At 37.1% G+C, this 23,217-nt stretch overlaps 1 protein-coding gene across 2 annotated transcripts in view; it reads right to left on the minus strand.

Annotated features, from left to right (window-relative positions):
• The window catches only part of EDIL3 (EGF like repeats and discoidin domains 3), a 202,650-nt gene that overhangs the window by 138,534 nt on the left and 40,899 nt on the right, over nt 1–23,217 (minus strand). Inside the window, exon 3 of one of the 2 annotated variants that reach the window (XM_026866611.1) lies at nt 12,145–12,174. The exons of the other annotated variant lie outside the window; for it this stretch is intronic. Coding sequence (XP_026722412.1) covers nt 12,145–12,174 — 30 coding nt within the window. The remainder of the gene's footprint in view (nt 1–12,144; nt 12,175–23,217) is intronic. 2 annotated transcript variants of the gene reach the window in all.

Genomic DNA, 23,217 nt, shown 5'->3' on the forward strand with positions numbered 1-23,217 from the left:
ATCTTCATTCAACATTTTTTTCCTTGTTCAAGCAAAGATAGACTTAACAATCTTCTCCCACCTCAGTGATACAGCTACTCAGAGTCCAGCTAGCTGATCCCTTACTGGCAAACAGTACTGGCTGAAGCCAGAGTCGAGACGGTTTGGGATAGCAGGGCTGTTTTACTTCGTAGGAGGCTTGGGGGCATTAGTAGCAGGCAGAAGAACAGTAAATACAGTGAAAAGCAGTAAGAAATTCATTTGGATGGGAAGTGAGCATCAGATGAGTAGCTGAGGAGACACAGAGATTCATAATAAGAAAGACCAGATGGAAGAAAACAACCCACCTCAGCTCTGTTTTAAACTCTGCTCTTGGTCTTCCAGGGAACTTAAATCCATTTGCACATAATTCCATTATCTGTCAGTTTTAACACTTCCTGGGCTTCGATCCACCACAAATCCAGCAATGTAACAGTACTATGCATTTCCATGATTATGCTTGATAAAATACTGCTGTTTCAGACATGAAGAGAAACTCATGTGTTGAATGCCTGTCCATTTCACCTCTTAGCTGCCTCAGTAAAACACGTTACCCCTTACTGACAATCTTTCCTTGTTATTATATCCTTCCTGCAACTTATGTATCTACATCAGAAAACTATCCTAAACGTCACACCTTCCCCTGATTATAAAATCGGTTGCAAAGGAGCCTGAATTTAACGGAAGGACAGTATTCTCTCTGTTTAGCCATGTTATTTGACACACTGACAGCTGCCAGAGAGCTTTCCTTTGCCCTTCTTCCTTACCTGCTTTAGGAGCTATCCAACCTGCTTAAGCTTAGGCACATGCGTCAGTTCTTTAACACTCTTACATAACAGGATATGAACTACTGGAAAGGTAGGACAAGGATTCTGGTTGTAAGAATTAACACTTTTCTTTGTTGTGCAAGATTACCAAGGACTGGCACACAAAATCTTAAAATTTTAAAATTAAAAAACCACTGAAATTTGCATTGAACAGAAAACGAGTAAAATTTCTCACTCAGTGCTCTTACGTTTTCGCAGTCAATCCAGTGTTTTAAAGATAGTCATAAAACAGTTTAAAACCAAAATAAGCCTCTTTGGGATGCTATTTTTGAGCAGAACTATTTTCATCCGGCTTGTTAACCTGATCCCAATTCCTCAACCAACCACTACTCATGTTTTGTTTTCATTAGTATTTGCTTTTTTTTTTGCCTTTCTACACCTAGATGACAATCTCTGACTACTTTAATCCACCTTAATTACAGTATCTCACCAAAGATGACAGGCTTTTTCTTCTTAACTCTAGCTTTCACTATATTTTTCCAATATTCTCCTTCCCATTGAGAGCACACATGCCACTACACAGCAAATCAGATCAAGGAGCTGAACTAAATGAACACTAACTCTGTTGGGGAAATTGTATTAGTGAAAGGCTACTTTCAGCTGAAACAGACACCTGATGCAGTTCAAGATATAGTTGTACAATTGCTAGCACAAGCATAAAGGAGAGAGCAAGAAAGCATGAGTAGGTTGGAAGAAGGAATCAGAAATTAAATGGCCTGTGTGAAGGAAACAGCTTTTCCAACAGCAGCCGAGCCAACGCAGACCACCCCACTGCAGCCTTTCCCTTTGTATGCATGTATTAAGACCCACTCACTCCGCTCCCATGTGCAACTCATTAATCTAATTTCCTTGCCTGTCAACTCCCTTCTCCCTCAGCAATTTCTCAGATCAGTTTCCATCACTTCTCAGATGAAAATCTGTCCATTCTAACAGTACAGGACCTTGTCATCTGTTCTCTTGACATGGTTAGCATTTTGCCATATTTTGTCCCGTGCCACAGCTCTACTTCTTGGAAGTACAGAGAACTCAAGAAGCAACACTGAGATCCCTGGAGCAACAAGAACAGTAGTTCTTCATCTTGTTTGTTCTTGTTCTATTTTCAGAAGATAATAATTAGAGCACATTAAATAATAACCTTTGACTATTATATTCACATGACCCTCTCTTCACTTCTAGTTCTGCCCTTTTTATCTGTTCAAGCAAGGTCTAGACACCTGCAAAGCCTCTTCTCAGGGAACACTGCTTCCCAGATAGAAAAGCACCGAAGTAAAGCTACTCCACTGATACAGACCTGGTACCAACAACCAGTGCTGACAGTGCTGGAGCCTGAGACAAAAGTGTTGTGTTTCCCCTCCAGGGTGACATCTCCATCTGTTCTGCTCCCTGTTCTCCCTGCTATAGAAAGTCACTGGTAGTTGGTATGTCAGACTTGATTTCACCCACCTGCAGACAGCAGGACGCACTGCTGGTGTCCCTGTTACAGACTTCTCAACTCTGTTAGGTTAGGAGCCATCTCTGCTAATTAAGCGTGAAGTAAACCTACCTCTCTGGCTGACTCTGTGGACCTTTCCACGGCAGTAATAAAAGTAACCTCTGACACCGCTCTGTGAAATTGCATGTCCCAGCTCCAAAGTATTGGAGCAGAAAGGTTTCTCAGTGGAACAGCTCTGAGAATCAAAATGGGCAGCAGAACATCCTTTTTCCTTAACCTCATTATGAGAAATAGTGAAAAGATTTGAGCTGACTTCAGCCTGCGGCAGGTGTCTGGCATGGAAAACTTCCATCTCAAACTTCAGGTGAGAAAGTGGTAAGCACCCGAAAGAAAATGTTAATGACACAAAGCAATAGTTAGTTTAGGGGTTACTATATTATCTTCCACTTGTATTTGTACACTGGGGTGGATGTTGTATACTCACCACAAATGCTATTCTCTAAAACTATGCAGATTATGGAAAAATGCCCATGCATGAGTTTCTCAGGCAGTTGCCAGCACTGCAGGCTAATCTCAACCTCTTTAGCACCCTCTTTGTCTAATCCTGAAAAGGAGTGAGCGATTTTGCCGAACTGAGTTATTTTTATGATATACGGACAACCATGCACTAAGGGATAGGCTGAAAATAGTAATTAATTTCCATTCCTGACCTAAGCAAGATTTCCAGCTTTTAAATGTGACAGCCTACTGTAATAGCCTTCAGTGCCACCTGGCATCTAGAGCTATTTTTACAGCATAAGCCTCATTTCCATCAAAATAGGGTTCAATATGACCTTTATATAATGTTCTGATTTAGTCTATATTTTACTTGGAATAGATGGAAAATTAATTAAAAAGTTTGCTTCAGGCACTGAAAAATAAAATATGCACTTCAATAAGAAAAAGAAAAGGAATTGTTACAAATGTGTAAACCAAGTTAAGTAAGAGAGTAAATCTCTGTTACTGACCCTGGGGGAACAGCAAATCCTTTCCCTTAGAATAATACAGAAAGATGCTTTTCCTCTTCGAAATGTGTGAAACAGAATAGGTTTGCATACCGCAGCAAAATTATTGTGCCCCCAAAGACAGCCGGAGAGCATGCTGTCACAAAATTACAGTAATTCGGACGCTGCTGTACACGGGGCAGTGAATTGAAGTCCTTGAGACTAGATCAGATGCATCTTTGGGGGTTTGAGGGTGAGAGAGTAAGCAGATAAAATTTCTCATGAACTTGTTGGAAAATTTCATTTCAGTAAGCTAGGGACATCTGTTTATTACTTCTTTTCTGATAACTATTAAAGCAGTTATGATTTCAACTTTTTGCAATCAATAGAAGGTCATGAGGGCATTATTTTCAGGAACTATTTAAAGGCAAATATATAGTATAGCTAGCATAGAAGGATGTAAGGATAATTCCTGTGTAAATATAAATTTCAGTGAGGTCTCAAATGTTTCTCATTTGAACTCATAATATAGTTGTCTGAGAATCGGTGGCATGTTGGCAGCACTTTGACCAACTGGATCTCTTCTACTCTTTGATGAACAAATGGGAAAAGCATTTGCTGACATGGAAGAAGGAATGACAACAAAAAATTGATTACAATATTCCTCTGTCCAAGCAAAAGACCCATCTAATATTTGAATCATAGAATCACAGGATGGTTTGGTTTGGAGGTATCTTTAAAGATCATCTGGTCTGACCTCCCTCACCATGGGCAGGGACACCTTCCACCAGCCCAGGCTGCCCAAAGCCCCGTCCAACCTGGCCTTGAACCCTGCCAGGGAGGGAGCAGTCACAACCTCTCTGGACAACCTGTGCCAGGGCCTCACCGCCCTCACAGTAAAAAATTTCTTCTTTATGTCCAGTCTATATCTACTCGCTTTCTAAATTAATTTCAAACTATTCTAAATGATCTAATGTAAAGCTATCTAATGTGGTGCTGAGTAGAAGCTTCCTACATTCATAAATATTAAAAAAAAAAAAGAAAAAAGATGATATTATTAATTTACCTCAAAATAAAAATAAACTGACAAGGGAAAACCTGGGATTGTAATAATTTTATGTCTAGTGTTTTAAATCTATTAAAAATTATAAATCACTGAATTTTTAAATGAAAGGATATTTAGAACAAGAAGAAGCACTTTTTTTTTTTTTTTTTTTTTTTTTTTTTTTTTGGTTGTTTTTTTTTTTTTTTAAACTTACCATGTTCCATGAATAATTTTATTTCTGAGGAAACAATAATTTCACCAGAAAATGGATAAAAAATTCTACTCATAACTAATACAAGAGTGAATATTGGTTTTAAATCTACACATTAGTACTACTGAGCACTTATGCCTAGCAAATGCAGATTAAGTATGTTCCTTTATTGTCTCTATCCTGTTAATTTCCAAGATCCGTAAGGGGAAAGCCAACCCACGACACAGACATCTTTTGATGGGAAAGAGTCTATAACTTCCATTCTATCACACATTATTAGCTAGACAGTAGGTGTTGGCTTTGCTTTGCCATTTCAGCATGCCACTCACAAGACAAGTCAGTGTGTGAGCACTGGGACACTACAGCAAGGAAGGGCTTGTGAGTCTGAAAAGTCTCTTTCCATGAGAAACTGCCCCTTGCACAGCAAGGCTCTGACTGAGTCCAGGGAGAGTCCCTGGGAGGTAGTGGAGCTCAGGGAAGCAACATCATTTCTTCCTAGTATTTCTCCCTAGTAGTATAAATAAAATTTATCTAAATGTTCATGTGAATAAAAGGGACATCTAAAAAACAAGTAGAAAACAGTAATCATTACTACAGAATTCTAGACCATGTCCAATAGGAAAACTAATAGGGTCTCTCTTAAGAAGTATCTAGGCTACAACCAGTAAAACAGGTTTGAAGTATCTGTTAGTTAATTTATAACTGCCTCTAACTTTTCATAATTTTAAATCCTTTTTATCTTTTTTTCCAACACAATGAGTGATCCATAGTTTCTTATTCTGCAGGTTCCAAGGCAAAATACTCTAGTGCCCTGCTTTAAAAGGCTCCTGATACACAAGAAGTCCAGGGGAGAAACAGGCACCACGAGTTTTAATAGCTAGAGAAACCTGGAGGTTTTCTAACAGAAACAAACAAACAAAAAAATTACATAACTTGGAAGCAATTTAGATTTCAGTTATGGCTTAACACCATGCTCACAGCATATGGTTAATGGGCAAATCTTAAGATTTTAGATGTGTATTTTTTATGACATTTGGTAACTCTTTAAGTGCTATCTCTAGTAGAACTTTCTTTCTGGAACTTCTGCTACAGTGCTTTTCTGTTCTATTCCTTTCATTTCTTTTTCTGAATTAAACTTCACTCTACAGACTTTGGGATGTAAGTCCCTTCTCTATTTTATATAGCATTTTTAACTTTTGTTGTTTCTTAAAAGTTGTTTTTTTCCCCTTTTTACTTCTTTAGGAAAAAATTGCTAAAATAACTTCTATACAAGTGGAGATCAGTGACGAATGGCGTTCCTCAGGGGCCAGTATTGGAATCGGTGCTGTTTAACTCTTTGTTGGCAATATGGACAGTTGGGATCGAGTGCACCCTCAGCCAGTTTGCCGACAACACCATGCTCTGAGGTGCAGTCGACACGCTGGAGGTGCCATCCAGAGGGACCTGGACAGGCTTGAGGAGCTGGGCCCATGCAAACCTCATCAAGCTCAACAAGGCCAAGTGTAAGGTCCTGCACATGGGTTGGGGCAATCCTAAGCGTGAACACAGGCTGGGTGAGGAGTGGATGGAGAGCAGCCCTGAGGAGAAGGACTTGGGGAAATGAGTGGGTGGAAAACTGTCTGTGAGCCAGCAATGTGCACTCACAGCCCAGAAAGCCAACCGTGTGCTGGGCTGCACCCAGAGCAGTGTGGGCAGCAGGGCCAGGGGGGGATTCTCCCCTCTGCTCTGCTCTGTGAGATCCCCCTGCAGTGCTGGGTCCAGCTCTGGGGGCACCAACAGCAGATGGACACGGACCTGCTGGAGCGGGGCCAGAGGAGGCCACGGAGATGCTGGGGGGGCTGGAGCACCCCTGTGAGGACAGGCTGAGAGAGTTGGGGGGTTCAGCTGGAGGAGAGAAGGCTCCGGGGAGACCTTAGAGCGGCCCCCCAGGGCTGAAAGGGGCTGCAGGAAAGGCGAGGGGGGACTCGTCATCAGGGAATATAGGGATAGGATGAGGGGTAATGGCTTTAAACGGAAAGATTGTGGCTTTAGATTGGATATAAGGAAGAAATTCTTCCCTGTGAAGGTGGTGAGACACTGGCACGGGTTTCCCAGAGAAGCTGTGGCTGCCCCCTCCCTGGAAGGGTTCAAGGCCAGGTTGGACGGGGCTTTGGGCAACCTGGGCTAGTGGAAGGTGGCCCTGCCCAGGACAGGGGGTGGGACTGGATGGTCTTTAAGGTCCCTTCCAACCCAAACCATTCTACGATTTGTATGAAATTCTAAGTAAGGAAGACCACAGATTAAATATCACACAGAACTGTAGAAAAGTAGTATTATTTTCTGTAGAAAATAGGCTGCTTGTAGTAGTTGCACAGAGATTTACAATGCAGCTGTCTGCACATGTACATATTGTGCCACAAGGTTGTTGTAGGGATTGCATTTTACTAATATCTTTGAAGAAGAAAATTCTGTAAAATATTTAGTCTACTGTGTCTTCAACACCTAAATTTCATTAAAACAAAAAAATATGAAACTCAAACTGCAAAAGAGCTTTTATTGTCATGAAAGTCTAAACACATTTGCATATAGTATATAAAAGGATACAAAGGCACAAATGGCAGTTACCTGAAACACTAAGCTTAAAAAAAAAAATAAAAAAAATCAGTGACAAAAACAAGGAATGGCTTCAGTTAAGTGATGATCTCAAAGGGCATGTATTTATTAATTCAGTCAAAGTACAGCGTAAAGGCAACTGAACAAAGTGCCACATGTTATGCTATAGTCTGTCTCATTGTATCTTGGAAGAATTACTCTTTGATATCTTTAAAAATTATTCCAGACTCCTTGGGGAGAGGGGAGGAATACATAAAACCATGTGGAAACATTTTTGAGATGCAAAGCTTCAAACAGCAGGACACCAAACATAAGTTGATACATTAGGCTTAAAACCAATTTTGAACAAAAAAACCCTCCTCCTATTTCAGTAAAGAGCTTTAAAAGACTTATGCTTCATGCATAGATGGGAAAAGAAACATGGCCACAAATCTCCAAGAGCACTGTCTTGACATTTTCCTAGCTTGCTTTCACGGGTTGCATGAGCTTCTGGTAAAACTATTTAACTGATCTGAAACTGAAAAGAAAAAAACAGATATACAGAAGTGGCTCAAAAGAGAGTGTTTAGAGGTCTATGACAGCATAAAGCCGTAGGTATTTCATTGGAATGGAAAAAGAGATCTAGACTAATGCTTATTCAGAAGTGAGGCTAAGGAAAACCTTGTTGAAACTGTGAGGATCATTTGAAAAACTCCTTGGTTCAGCTTTGGTTAAAAAGCATGCAAAAAATAAGTGTGTTTTGTCTTAGATGAAATATGTTTGATGAGCTATAGTTACAGTTCATTAGGACTGAAGCATTCTGGCATTGAATGGACCCTTGTGAAATACCATTCAAAACAACCATTCGCGATGGAGAGAGACGGGGCATTTATTATCCCATGATGATTATCTTCAACATACTGGTTACAACAATCAGAGTAAAATTTTAGTAACTTCACTTCTAGGAGTTTTCTCACGGAGGGTGTTGTCAGGGAAGCTAGACTATCCCAAAGAGCGGAGTATGGGAACTAATATTGTTTCATCCCTTTGATTTGATAGAAAAGAAATTCTAGTTTTGATTCTGATCAGAGGTCAATTAAAAGTTTAAAATGTTCATAAAATGTTCAAATAATGTTTAGAATCTTCATAAGGTTAGTGTATTAGCTTCAATTAATCCTACCTCATATTCTTTAAAAAGGAAAGGTGTTGTTTGGAAAAATACTACATTGCCCTCCAATTAATCTTCTCATCTTTCCTCCCCTTCAACCATTACACAGAAGATAGTCATAACGTACTTCTAATGACCTGGAATGGGATGACTTTTGGGCCTTGCAGCTGGAAGTGTGTGCACACCTCCTCCCCAACACTACCGGATCAGCACTAGAATTAGGAGGTTAATTACATGCCACTAAGACAAATGTCACAAACTGGACAAATTGTGCTGCTTTTTCTGCATAAAAAGCAAAATCTGGTAGTTGACAGAACCTGAGTTCTGCCTATACATGGCACATCCCACGGAAATTACTGTGGAAGTCTCTATGTGATCGCACGGTGCTTTGGATGTAGTTCCCTTTTATTTTTCAGCACCTCTGCATCTCACAAACTGCATGACTGCCTTCCTACTCTGAGTAAGAGATATCTTTTTTAAGCAGAACACAGAGCTTTGTAAATGTCAATACAGTCAGAGAATAACTTGTATTAAAACAATCCCATATGAATGCACTAATTGTTACGTTCAAAACACCATCTAGTAATATTTTAAAGTAAAATCAATAGAAACTATAAATTATAAAACATCTGATGAGCTAGTATCGCTTATTAAATTTTAAAATATGAATTAATATTAGGTAAAGAATAATTGCACTTAATAGATTTCCTCTGGAAAAGCTAGAACAAGTAATCTCTTTATAACAAAGGTTTTAAAATAACTTCATTTTCACATGCATGCCCTTCATCACCAAATTTAAAACTTTTTTCCTGCTCTTAATTCAACAGTCTGGTTTTGGTTTTGACTCCCTCAGGAGCAAGATATTGCACTTTATGGTTAAAATTTATATTACGCTTCTAGGCTGTGCTTTCACTGAACCTGAGGCTAAAACCTAGCAAACACACGCATAAATCCTTGCTCACAAAGGTCTACTATGTATTGACTATTCAAATACTAACTATATACTTCACTGATTTGTTTCAAACTGTTTTAAATTATGGAATTTCTGAAAATTAGAATCTATTCTTAAATATAGCTTCTTTTGATCAGTTGTATTTCATGCAAATGTGGAGTTGGGTTATACTTTATTAATATCTATCAGAGAAGTATAAGATTCAAAGTTTGCTACTCAAGGCAGAGACTAGAATTGTTTTCCCAAAAGTGGACATTTTCATTCGAATAGGAAAAAAATATGATTCTGTGCCTGGAGAAGTTTAGCCAAATTAATTCCTGCAAAAAAAGCTTCAGATTAATCAATTTTTTTTTTCCCAAGAATATAACTGTTTCAAAAATAATTCTCAAAGAATCTAATAATGTGGAATATCAATGTCCTAGAAACAGATTAATTAACACAAAGTGTTATTGCTACATTAATTCACTTACTTCTGCAGGTATTTAGTCATGTTCCTTTGTAACAGTTTCTGAGCAGTTGTGATTTATTTGCAAAAATAATTAAAAATATGTGTTTTGTCTCATATTGTAGATCTACCATGTACCATTTATGCCTGAGGCATTTGCTCATCTGTCCAAATCAAAGAACAAAAACATTGTGGTGCTGTATGTTTGTGTAATTTTAGCTGTTGATTTGTCTGTGTGGGAATATCTATCTGCACTGCTGTATCAGTGCAACTCCCACATGTATACTCTTACTGCAAACAGCATCCTCTCATGGAATAACTAACATGAAAAGGTCACCAATCTTCCCATTAAGAGTTTTCATACAGAAAGTTACCCTGGCATAGCTATTACTGCAGAAATAACCATGGTACATTTTTAGACGACAACAAACCCTGAAACATTAGGACTGCAACAATAAAATGAATGGCTAAAAATTAGGTGCAGCTCATTCAATCAACCACAAGTAAGTACATGATTTGCGTTTGAAATGTATCTGATCTAGTATTTGAAAAAATACTGGTGTAAAAGCTGGTATTGATAACGGGAGGATTCAAGGAGATTATGAACATTTAGGAATATTCCGTGGTGGATAGTCAATTTAAATGAATACAAAACCAAACAATGTCACCTGGCATTCCAAAAGGCAAGGCCTCCTGAGGAACTGAATACAGAATCTACAGGCTTTTGTGAAACCGTTGAAATTTCAGCTGGTAAAGTCTAACAGAGATCTGTAGTGGAGCCCAGGTGGCTGTCTTATAAATTCCACTTCTCTCCTTTTACCCATTTCAGCTGATGTATCTGCTTAGCTTGGCCAGCTCACAGTTACGGGCTTTCACAAAAACAGCAGTGATGTTCAAAATGCAAAAAGGGAGTCCATATCTTCATGAGACGCTCCACTGGTCACAACAGGAGTGATGGTTTTACAATGCACAACCATAGCAAGATTTGTCTTGAAAATTACCACAGTGTATTCATATATGCCTCTCAATTTTGCCTCTAAAAAATGTGCATACTTAAACCAATACCATAAAGGGGAAAAAAGGGTGCTTTTTTTCTTTCCTATTAAAAATATATATCCTTTTGTAACTGAGACTTCTGTTGAACAGCTGCAATAGGTTTCTATTGATACTTTTCACAAAAATTTCTGAACTGACAGATGTCTCAAGAAATGGATAGTTAAAGGCTGATGCTTTATAATTATAATATATATTCCTCCTCAGGGGTGTGTTACTACTCTACAGTTCTTTCCCAAACTCTTCCTTTCTGTTTCGCAGTGGTTTTTCTCATCTCAGTCATGCTTTCTGTCCATTCCACTACTATCTTCATGTTAAAAGATCCCTTTTGCTTCTTTCTCTATTCAGTGCTAGTCTTAAATATTCTCCCTCTCTCACATTCTACTCTTGGCTTTGTTCTCCATCCTTTCATTTATTATTCTCCACCGTACTCTAATTACTTATATTGCTCCCAAGTTGTACGTTAGTGTTGTAAACAGTGTTCAATCCTTGCTTGCCGTCTTCCTTTCTTCATTCACTTTCTTTACCTTTTCTCCTTTGGTCCTCTGGAGACCTTTACTTCTTTTAACAAGCCACTATAAAGTGACTCCCTATTCATTTGATGTTTTAGCTCACCGAGTTTATATAACTCAATGCCATTTCAAATATGTTAAGCTGTTTAGGGGCATTCTTCTTTGGTATATTGTCTTCTTTTTCTTTAAATACTCCCAAGCCAATTGATTGCCAATTAATTAGAAATAGTTAAACTTTGCAATAGAATAAACACTACATGTCTGCATCTCTTGGGGAGCTCCTAAACTAATTTTTATGACTGTGCTGTTAACTGTTTTCACTGCTTGGCAGCCTGTCAATGGAAATAAAAGTTTGCTGAGCAGATATCCTGGTCATAGTTTGCAGAATGTTTTCTTTGAGCAGGATGCTTCTGCACCTGCTCTTCTTTCCGTCATTTCTTGTCTCCAGGCTGTACTCTCTTTAAAGATGTCAGTTTTGGGGGTCATGCAGATGACTATGCTTCACCAGCATAAAGACAGATAAAATACTAGCACAAACACTGATTTTTTTTGAACTCCTGATTGGTTTTGACCTGGTTTGTCATGTGAAGCCCAATGTGCCAGCTTAACCAAGTAAGAAGCAAAAACGAAAGATCATGTGGCAGAGAAGATTTTGAACTACTACTGAATAAGTATATCGCCTACTGACTCCAGACTAAGCAAAAAAACCCACAACAAACAAACAAACAAACAAAAAACCAAAAAAACCCACCCAAACAAAAAACACCCAAACCAAAAGGAAGTAGAGCAGACAAAAGAGAAAAGAACACTGATGGCTATTTAACATGTGTTATACACAAAATAAACTTGGTTAAAATGATTTTTTTAAAAAATTAGTCTGCAAGGCATGGTTACCATGATGCCGGTGTAATCATAAATTATTCATACCTGATGATGTTGGTTCTTCTTCAAGCGAGGCTGTGCAAAAAGGCAGCAGGGGTGGAGGGAGGCAGGGACAGGGAAAGGGAAGGAGAAGGGAAGAGAAGGGAGAGGGGGAAAAATACAGATGAAGAAATCCATATTGTTCTAATTGTTGTATTATTTACATTTTCTTAATATATGAGCAATATGACACCATGAAAAACTTTATCCTAAATAGTTTGATCAACTTGAGTAACAAATGTTTCACCTTAGTGGAGAACTAAGATAAAATAAGTTAAAATCTTAGCTTACATGTATACCATTACATTCTTAACCTCTTCCTCATATCTACCTAGCAGGATAGGCCAAATACTGCAAATTAAATGCTCAACAGAAGAGTTTCAGTCAACTTCTCTGCAGTCAAACTCACTGCCAATGCTAGCTGTTGCAGTACTAAAAAGGAGCTGTTTGTAAATCAAAGCCTGATAAAAAAATCTACTGCAGGACCCAGTTATTTGGTTTGCTGATGAAAACTGTTATCTAACAACACAGCTAAGGCAGTCAGAAGAGGCATGGTCCACAACTTTCTTCCATCTAGCCATCTGTTTTCTTCACTTTCTTCCCAAAGTGATGCAGGTAGTAATGAATTAATGATCCTGAAATTAAGTAGTTATGGGGCAAAAGTGGCAGTTTTGGGGTTAGGCTTTGTTCTTCTGGTAGGGTTGGGGCAGGGGGCAATTGCCTGTTGTACTCTCCATTCCAGATGTTTTTTGTTTGAGGAAAGCAATAAAAATCCGTATCCATATTAGAACCTTTCCGTTCTGGTCATAGATAGCCATTAAATTGCCTCAAGTTACCATCAGAAATCACCTTTGACTTTAGACTATCTATTACCCATACATTCAAAAGAAAGAAACAGACATATTCACAGCAAAATTGTATTTTAACAGTACATCAGTGACCTAGTTCTTTCTCTCCTTGCAGTCAGTGTGTTTTATATACACATGCATCACAAAAATGTTCTTCTCACAGTCTTGCAAAGTTTTCAATGACAGAAACAGCAGCAGTCAAGTGTTTCTCACTTGTATACTCTAAAAGCACCGAGAAGTCTGAGAGGACTCTCCATAAATGTGATATAGAGACCCTCTTAGATACTAAACACAGGTTTACTAACTTTTGTTTTTTTCTCTTTTAAGGAGTATCTTCTACCAGTTAAATGGAAGCTCCTTCTGTTTGATTTCTTGCAGAATCAGCTCCGTACAAACAGCACTCCTACAGCCATGGCAAACATTGATCCACCCTGACGGCTTCAGAGCTTGCACTTGGCATGGATAAAGATTTCAAACATTTTCTCAAAGATCAGTGCCATGCTTGGGAATTGAACTTCTTTGCCTTCAGTATCACTCCATGCATTATGCTGTGAGAAATTAGGAACGGAGCAGGAAGATCTTTCATCTTTTTAATGAAACTTCATCAGACATAGCAGAGACCTTGTCAATAGACACCAACTGCATTTGAGACCAACTATAAACCTTGGTTAATTCGGTACAATATTCTATATGCAACTGTATGTGACAATTAACATTGGACACATCAGTTATTTCTAATTGCAGAGCAGCATGGTGTCCTTTTGGGCGATGACAAATCCAATCAATAGCAAATAATGAATTACTGTCTGGAGCACCAACCAACCGTCTTGTCTCTAACTAGTTTCCTACGGTAAATAGGTGATTTTTATTTATATAACTTAGTGTTCAGAAAAATACTTAAGAAGTGACATTAGAAGAACAGTACATTATGAAACACATAATATAAAATGGCCTAAACAGGATACCTAACAGGCTAACCCTTCCCTTTTGTAACTCCTCATTTAATGTCTAGATGTGTATTTTGAAACGAGATTAATCCATTTTGAGTTGTGTATATGTAAAGATCGCATCAAGGTTTTAAATGTTACAATAACTTTTTTTTTTTTTTTTTACTCTATAATTACTGCACTTATGTAAAATGTCTTTGTAACAGTAAAGGATTTCAAGACAATGAAATAACATCCTATTGCTTTTAAACTGAACAAATCAGATACATCATTAGTTCAATACCAACATAACAGATGATTCCACAAAAAAGAAACTGACTAAATCTTAAGAACTCCAGAATCGGAAGTAAACAGGCAAACTACAAACTAAGTCAATCAAGCATGTTGCAATTTCTCAAGGTACCAGAGAGGACTACACAAACAGAACAGAATATGGTAGTTAGAAGTTGTGTTATTAAATTTTACAGATGTTCAAAATCTGTATTAGCTGCAAGCTCAACTCCTGCTTGAGCAACAAGTAATTAAAAGTACTATTGACTGTGCATTAAAACTGATTAAACAAAATTGTCCAAATACACAAAGAATATTAATTCCAGTGACAATTTTTTTTCAGACTGCTGTTTGAATAATATTCTTAGACTTAATTATTGGGATGAATACCAGCATTAGCAATTCAAAACTGGATTCTGTTATTAGTCTGATGGTTGTTTCAGTGTGACTGCTCTGCACTTAGGTACACATCTAAACAAAACAGGATAGCTGGATTTCAGCTGAAATAAATCATTCAGATGCTAAGGCAGCAATGCCAAATCCATTACTTTTCTGCTTATTTAATTAATTTTGATTTGTTTGCTAGTTTAGGCTCTTTCAGGGATAGGCTATGTTTATTTCTTGTCTGAGCTAGTGAGAACTGCTTTTGTAAAATGCAAAAGACCTGCTTGTCAATACTGTATTTCCTAACTGTAGACAGAAATTAAAGATGCATATTAAAAAGTGATACAAAAAGCAGTTATGAACTTGTTTGTACTTCATGCACATTTAAAAAAAAATCAAATTAACTTAATATCTTGCTGTATGTGACAGAACTTCTTTCACCCACCATTGCTTGATAAACCATGTTTAACAAAACAGCCTTCAGTAAGCTATTGAATACTCAAAGAATACACTATTTTTGCTTTTCCATACCAGCTCAAATGCAGTGTCAGCTCTCTGCTTTCCACTCATAAAGTAAATGCACTAAATTACCACACCAAAAATTTCCTATACAACACCACTTTTTTTTTTTTTTTTTTCCCCCCCATCAGCAGTGATTTAAAACTTGAAGTTATTTTAAAAAGCTATTTATACAGTGACTCATCTCCATAGTAATTATCTGCAATTTACTTTCTTTACTTATTTCAGAGGGGTGGAGAGAGAGTAAGCTGGAATTGCCTTGCTCAACTGAGCTGGCAGAAGCTAGTGACTCACTACACTGTGTGGTGGATCACCATCAGCTTGGCTTTCTCCTTCTGACTCCAGAATGGTGAGACTCACACAGATGAGCTAGGTATTTGATAAAAACAAACAAACAAAAAAACCCCACCACTCACAGACATCCCCAAGTTAAGGTCTGAAAACAGCATAGCATGACCTTAAACATTAAACTACTGTCTATATTTAAAGCATTTTCAAGAACATTTTAATGCATCTTTGACATGATGTAGTAAGACATATGGCAGCACAAACATTTGTTTTTATCTTCTTAGAGAAAAATCTCATATTCACTTGTGAAAACTTATTCATATTTTCCTTAGAGGTGAATAATACTGCAACACTGCAATATTGTTGGGGAAAAAACCTCAAGACATGTGAAGATTTGGAAAGCATGTACCAGGATACATATTGTCTAAAAGGTATTAGCTTAAGAGAGATAATGTGAGAAACCAATGCTTGAATAGTAACTGAATACCTATGCCCAAGTTCTGATTATTTCTGTGACAGTGGTAGAAGCTTGGGTATAGGTCTGGAAAAAATCTGAACTTTCAATCATGGTAACCTGAAGAAGGCAGATTCAGTGTAACAGTGTGCCGTACTACGTTATATACTATGACACATTACATTAGTTTTGTGTTTACACTAAGGCTTGTGTTAATTTTACATTAATGTGAAATATGTTTGCCTTTAACATTCAAATAAAACAACTCATATATAAAAGAATAAACTTAGATATATGACATTATCTCTATAGAAAAGGCTATGTAAGAGCTCTACAACATTATCCAAATGAACCACCTGTGAACAGTAGAATCCAAGAGCAAAGTAATATTTTTCTGAAGGCATCAAAAATAAATTATGTTCTGCTCAGCACCGAATCTCAGGATCTCAGAGGACCTGCGTGCTATGAAGACTGACTGACTGACTTTCCAAAAACTCAGCATCAGTCATTAAGAATGTGATTTTAATGGTACAGATGTTTCATTGAAAATACGCACATAAGAACTCTGCTTTTTCAGCCACTCTTCATTCAACAGTCTTCAGTTCATTTTTCCATAAACTGGCTCAGTCTTCTTTGGCTCTCAACATGGCCCTGTGGGCAGTATTGGCATGACTGATGGGCAACCCATCGTCAAGCAGAGAGATGAAACAAGCTGTGTTTCCACCAAAGCCCCCCTTGCACTCAACCTCGCTCTGTCCCCCACTGTCAGGTTAAATGTCCTAAAGACACCTCCAATCCACAGCTCAGATGATTAATGATAACTCACCAGTTCACAACAACTCAAGTAACTCAACTGGCTGCCACAGCAACAACTAATATAAATAATTTGACATTATTTTGTTAAATAGTTATAAGGAGGTGGAGCAAACCCTAAGAAAAACAGATTAGTTTCAAGATGTGTGAATCTGAGGAATCTGGAAAATGCCCCATTTATGCCAGTCCATCAAAGATACATCTGTTTGTCTGAGCAAGAGGTTTTTATCTCTGAGTTTTACAGTGAGGTTGGGTTTGTTCTGTTATTGTCTGTTAATTGTAATTGTAGTACTGGGACACCAGCCCACATCCTTTACCACTTACAGGCCCTTGGGAACAGCTGTTCCTCCTTCTAGCTTCAGCCAACTAAGTTGTGTTTCCAACTATTCTTGAAAAAAAAACACAAAAAAAAAACCCAAAAAGAAGACAGCAAGCAACTCACTATCACATGTCAGAGATAACTCACTATGAACTGCTTGGACAACAGATGTTAAACGGAAAACAAAGTCATTAATTAAGAAAACCTAGAAATGCCTGTGGCACTTAATGGAGGAAACCTATCACTCTTCATAGGTTTGTAACCACTTAAGCACTTAAAGCCTATGAAAAATGTACTATTTTGTCTCTCTCTCTTTTTTTTTTTTCTTTTTTTTTTTCCTTTTAAGAAAAAAATTTCTAATACAAAGTGGGTATCTGATCAAAATTTCAGGTATTATTAAAATCTAGATAGAATGCTAGTGTCTTAAAATGACAGTCTTACACATTCTAATAAAGACACCTGATTCATTCTCACTAGTCTTCCTTTTTTAATAAGCATCAGGGTCTGGTGCTGAATGAGAATATGCTTAAATATTAAATAAAATACGTATATAAGTGAAATTCTGTATTTTGCAGAAGACAAGACTAGATAATGATTTTTCTGGTTAGTGTCTTCACATTTACAACTCTGTGGAACAAGGTAGTAGTCAGTGGAGTGTCTACTGAGCCCAGTATTTGGCAGGATGTCCTTCTTAAGGAAAACAGTGTAAAAAGACTTAGCTTTAAAACAATTATTCAGTTCTTAGTCAGCTGCAATTCTTGCCAAGGTTTCAAGTGCTGCCAAAGGCACAACAGTACTTAAAGTTGTAATCCTGAAACAAGCAGTAGTCTGTCATGACTTGAAATACCACATTATTTTACATATACACACATACACTGGCATATGCAGTTTTGAGAAGATGTGTATGTTCCAAAAGAACAGAGAATGTAATCAGAAAATATCCTACCAGTTTTAAATACAAAAACAAGTGTATGCAAATAGCTAGGTGACTAAGACCATAAACCAGTGTATTCTTTGCTTCTTTAAATGTCAGAGACCATTCTCCAACTTCCAAATGAATAATCTTAAAATTAAATACTAAAAAGCTGTAAAATATAGTTATGGTTAAGTAGGTACCTGCTAGCATCTGTTACACTTATGGATGCAAAAATCTATCCAGGATATCCCCATAGTTACACACAGAAAGCTTTGCCTTCTGAGCCAAACAATTTTATATTTTCCTATTTCAGACACTTGCCTGAAGCTTTTTCACTTGGTTGTCTTCTGTGTTTCAAGGGAAATTTGACTATTCTGTGTGAATGGAGAATATTAAAATAACATCATGTAACAAATTCTTTACCACAACACACTGGAAAGTAACAATTAAGACAATAATAATTTTATTTTATGGGTGTTCTCCCTCTTGGGAACAAAAACCCACAACCAAGAGTAAAAGCCCACTCAGACAGTCATGGTGTGTTTGAGTCTGGTTTTGGACTTGGATTAGCTCTCTCACTGCAGATGTGTACCCAAGTATTTGATCCAAGTCAAGTCAAAGGTACCTGTGAGCCATGACAGATATACCATTCCTTTGTATTATGGGCAGAAAATGTGTTGCATCTCAATCCACAGATGACAGAGACTGACTGAGAGGACAGTTTGAACTGTTTTTAAGAACAGTTTACTCAAAGGTGGGAAAACTCCTGGCACTTGCTCTCTGCAGAAGGGAGGAGAGCAAGGCTTTCTGAAAGGTACAAAAATTAAACTTGACACAAAGTGGGACTAGGATAAGTGAAGGCTGAACAGGGTCTGAGCATTACCAAATCTTCCATTAGAAAAAAGGTGTAATGACTGCCAAACTACTTGAAAATATCCAACAGAATGAAGAAAGATTCAAAAGACAATAAATAATGCTCAAAGCAAAGCAAGAAATACCAGTTAAAATTAATAAACCCGAATTCTACATGGCCTTGTAGCTCCAGATACCAACTTTAATGCATGAACTTTCTGTGACACGATTGTGCCATTTATCACCCCAGACTAACCTCAACCAGCCAGTCTGCTGCCAGAAAATTACATCCAGATTGATCAGCTTGCCTCACTAAAATACATACTAGGAAGTTCAGTAAACACACAGGAAAACCCAACAACTTTCAAACCCTATAATTTCAGGACAAATACGTACCCTGTAATTTTCAGAGCTTTCCCAAATATTTTGTGGGTTTTGGCAAATTTTCTAATATGCCAGTTACAAAGATTGTACTGCCATCCTTTCTGGAAAATGAAGTTCTATAATCCAACAAACAGACAACAACTTTATCCTCATATGAAAAGTCTTTAGATAGCATCAAGACAAAATGAAAATTATTCAGTAGTCACTGTTTTATAAAAAAAAAAAAAAAAGATATATTAAACAAAATTGCATAGGACCTGGGGCATTTAGTTTTCAGTTCAAATGCCTTGCTTGGTTCATAGGCCCTACAGAAGAATTAACTTTTTTATTAAAAAAAAAATCCAAGTCTGTAGTGGCATGTATTTGGCATGACTGAGGGTCGGTATACTGCTTTAGTGAGATGACATCCATGCAACACAACCTTCATCACAGAAAATTTGAGCTGTAAATGGTATAAAATGCCAAGAGGAGAATTCAGAGGAGCAGATGGAAGCTACAGTGAAGGATGTGGCATTAGAGGAGTTGCATACAGGGAGACTTATGACTTTGGAGTGATATGTGTTCTTAATTGTGTTTTAGTAATTTAGGAATGAGGAACAGGAAATAACCTACCATAAAGCTCCCCAGCATGAATATGGGTATAGAAAAGAGAAGACTTGAGTCCTGGAGCAAGAATGGCAAAGCAGGTATTTTTAAATTAATAAAAGAATATTTGGATTGCGCAGGTAAAATCTGGAGACTGGAACCTACTGCTTAATGAATGATTGATATGCCAGTATTCACTTCTATTTTTTTCTGACTGGGAAGAAAGAAAAAAGATACTATAACCTTTGTAGCTAATATTGGCTTTATATTTAACTTCAGTACAACTGGAATAAAAACCTAAGTATATTTGAGTGCATTATTGTTTATATATTGAAAAATATATGTCGAAAAATATGTATGACATAGACTGTGGCAAAACAGTGTCAATAATATCCAGTTTCTATAAAACAATGCCCTCATCTAGATCTCAAAGAATTTATTACCATATGTCTATATTAAAAACAGCAACAAGGAGTCATAGAAAATATCAATTTATCTAAGGGTGTCTGCACAGGCCATATTGAACCTGGACCTTTTTACCGAGCATGAGAAGTAGTTTGCTGACAACTGTATTTCAATGAACAGAAATGCCAAAAGAGAAACATGCTTAAACGTAAGTGTAAAACCAGCCCTCTTGCTGACACTAACATGGCTTTGTTATACACAGTGAGACAAGGGAAGAGACACCACGGTGATATGAGGTAAAAAAAAAAATACACCTGGCAGGAGGTTTCTTTATTCTTCTCAGAAATGCTACATTTCCCCCCCCATAATTTGTCATCTATGTATTATTCTTAATTTTTCAGAAAATAATTAAAACTTCAGAATTCAAGGCTTTTTCTCATGAGCAAGTGAAGATAATCTATATAGATTTTCCTTTTATCTTAATGAATAAAGCCACTAGAAGTCAAAAGTTTATCAACCTCTGCGACTTCATCCCTGCAAGAACCATTTTCACAGCAGCTGTCAGTCAGCACTCTGGTGTTCCTCCATGACTTTCAATTTTCATTAGTGTAGTAGCCAAGCCTATTGATTTTGAGCTGATTTTTAAGTTTTTTTTTCATCCTGAGTATATGGATTTTCTGAAAACCACCTCACCTCTACCTTCCCATACATTCCTCAGAGCAGATTTATTCATTTTCCATGCACCTTCCGTCAGAAGCGGAGTTCTGCATTTTCAGAGGATGCTTAGTACCCTCTCCAGTGGCTGAATTCAAAAGCAATCCCAACCAGCACCACCGGCCGTGAGAAATAAGAGCTGTCAAGCTCTGGCGAGCTGTGTTAAATATCTGCCCTTCATTCCTTTTGATTTTTCCTCTTCCATGCTGCAAACAGATGGCAAAACCTCTCCTTGCATTACCCACTTCCAAGTGATGTTTGATGGAGTCTAGAGCACTTCGACACACTGGCATCTCCACAAGCCACCGCAGCCCATCACAAAAATAAGGATTATTATTCATATAATCTGTTCGCCTCAGCATCTGAGATTTTGCAAATGCTTTTTATTCAGTCAGTACAGGTGAGAATAATGTAAATCAATAGTTTGATCCTTGTTTCTGGATACAGTAATGCTTTGTGTTCTTTGTAAAAAGGTGTACAGAAATGCAGGATAAACAGAGAAAGCTGTATGGTGCTCTGAACTGTTGAGTACAAGACTCGTAATTTTACCTCTTACCTGCTGATGTGGCACTTTCACGGGGGATGTCAAAGTGCTCACCTTTTTGGATCTCAACATTGGACAATATGTAAGATTTTTATATTTTTCTTACAGGACCAGAGAGGCTGTGGAGTCTCCCTCCTTGGAGATATCCAAAAGCTATCTTAACATTGTCCTGGGCAACCAGCTCTAAGCAGCCCTGCTTGAGAAGGGTGGGTTGGAACAGAGGACCTCCACAGGTCACTTCGTACTCAACCCTGCTGTGACTCCCTGAATCACATTGTGTTTAAAGAACAATTATCAGAAGGGCTGTGCAATGGGAGACAAACAATATATTTCTACAGTTACTCAACTTTTTTCCTTTAACTATTTGCCACCTTTCAATCGCTTTACATAGCAATGTAACAAGCTTTTTATGACATGTTGACTGTCATACTATCATTATTGAAATACATTACATTTAAAGAACAAATTATGACGACAGTGATGGAAAAATCCCTACTGCTTCCATAGTCTTCACCTCTAATGTTCGAGGTAAATGTATTTAAGTGCTCTAAGTGTATGTTTCTGGAAATGGGAGAATGACAGGCAGATACTCACATACTTAACTTGGAGGAACTAGAGAAAACCTTCACTGGAACGTGATTGATTTTCATTTCAGTTAAGTGCACTAAGGCAAAGAAATTACTAGCTTGTCTTCTCCATCATTAATTGCTTTCTTCAGAACAGAACCTGAAGAATAATCTTTTTTTTTTTTTTTTTTTTTTTTTTTTTTTTTTTTTTTTTTCCCCCCTCACTTAATGGGAAAAAAATAGTATATATTAAGCAGAAGTGCAAAACTTTATATTTGGGTCAACCTAAAACTTTTATGCTTGTAGTGAAATACATCATCTTAATTTCAACCTTTTCAAGATACAAAATTAAAACCTAACAATTTTTAAATGGTTGGAATTTTTTTGTAAAATTTCAAAATTAGACTCAATAAACATCTCAGAAAAATAAAAATTAAATTCATTCATATATTTTCATTCATATTTCCCCAAGTTTTTAAGTTAAAACTTTTTCTGTTAGTTTTTAGGTCAAATATATATGTGCTAGTTCTAGAAGTAAAATATTCCTTCTGAATTTAACTCGCATTCATGAATAATTTGCATGGGCCTCATGGCCTTTTCCAGTTAATAGTCACACAAAAAAAGGTTCAGGTTTAAAGATGGGCAATCTAAATGCCTATAATACTAACAGATGCAGTTTTATTGTGTTTTCAATTGCTCATCTACAGCATTATTAACATTAACACAAAATAGTATCTAATACCAGTATCTAATAACAAAGTAAACTTGAAATAACTCCACTGACTTAACTAACAGACAAAAATTATTCCCACAATATTTTGTCAAACAAAATTACATTTTTTTCTCGTCCAAAACCTTTTTCTCACTAGGAATTTTATGATGACTTCACTGAACAGAAATTAATCCCCTTAAGGAAATTTGCTAGAATATTACATTTTATATTAAACCATGTATTTAAAAGTCTATTTTAATTAATATGTACAGCATTCTGAAAGAGCTTTCTACATCAAAAATTATTAAGACTAAATATAAGATACATTCCAGATGCATACATAAAAAATAGTAGTAATGAAATATTAATCTGGTGATCAAATTCTTCGACTTCATAAATATTCCATTTTTAAACCTAGGGAATTTTAGACATGACTCTGCATTAAAAGGACAAGATGACACACTATATATGTAAAAACAATACACATACAAGTATATGCCCTCCTACTCTAGGCTGATAGAGCAAAATGTCCAATTGCTATCTGCAGTCAGTGACTAAA

Source organism: Athene cunicularia, assembly GCF_003259725.1.
Source record: "Athene cunicularia isolate RWA chromosome Z unlocalized genomic scaffold, athCun1 chrZ_part3, whole genome shotgun sequence".
Taxonomy (NCBI): domain Eukaryota; kingdom Metazoa; phylum Chordata; class Aves; order Strigiformes; family Strigidae; genus Athene; species Athene cunicularia.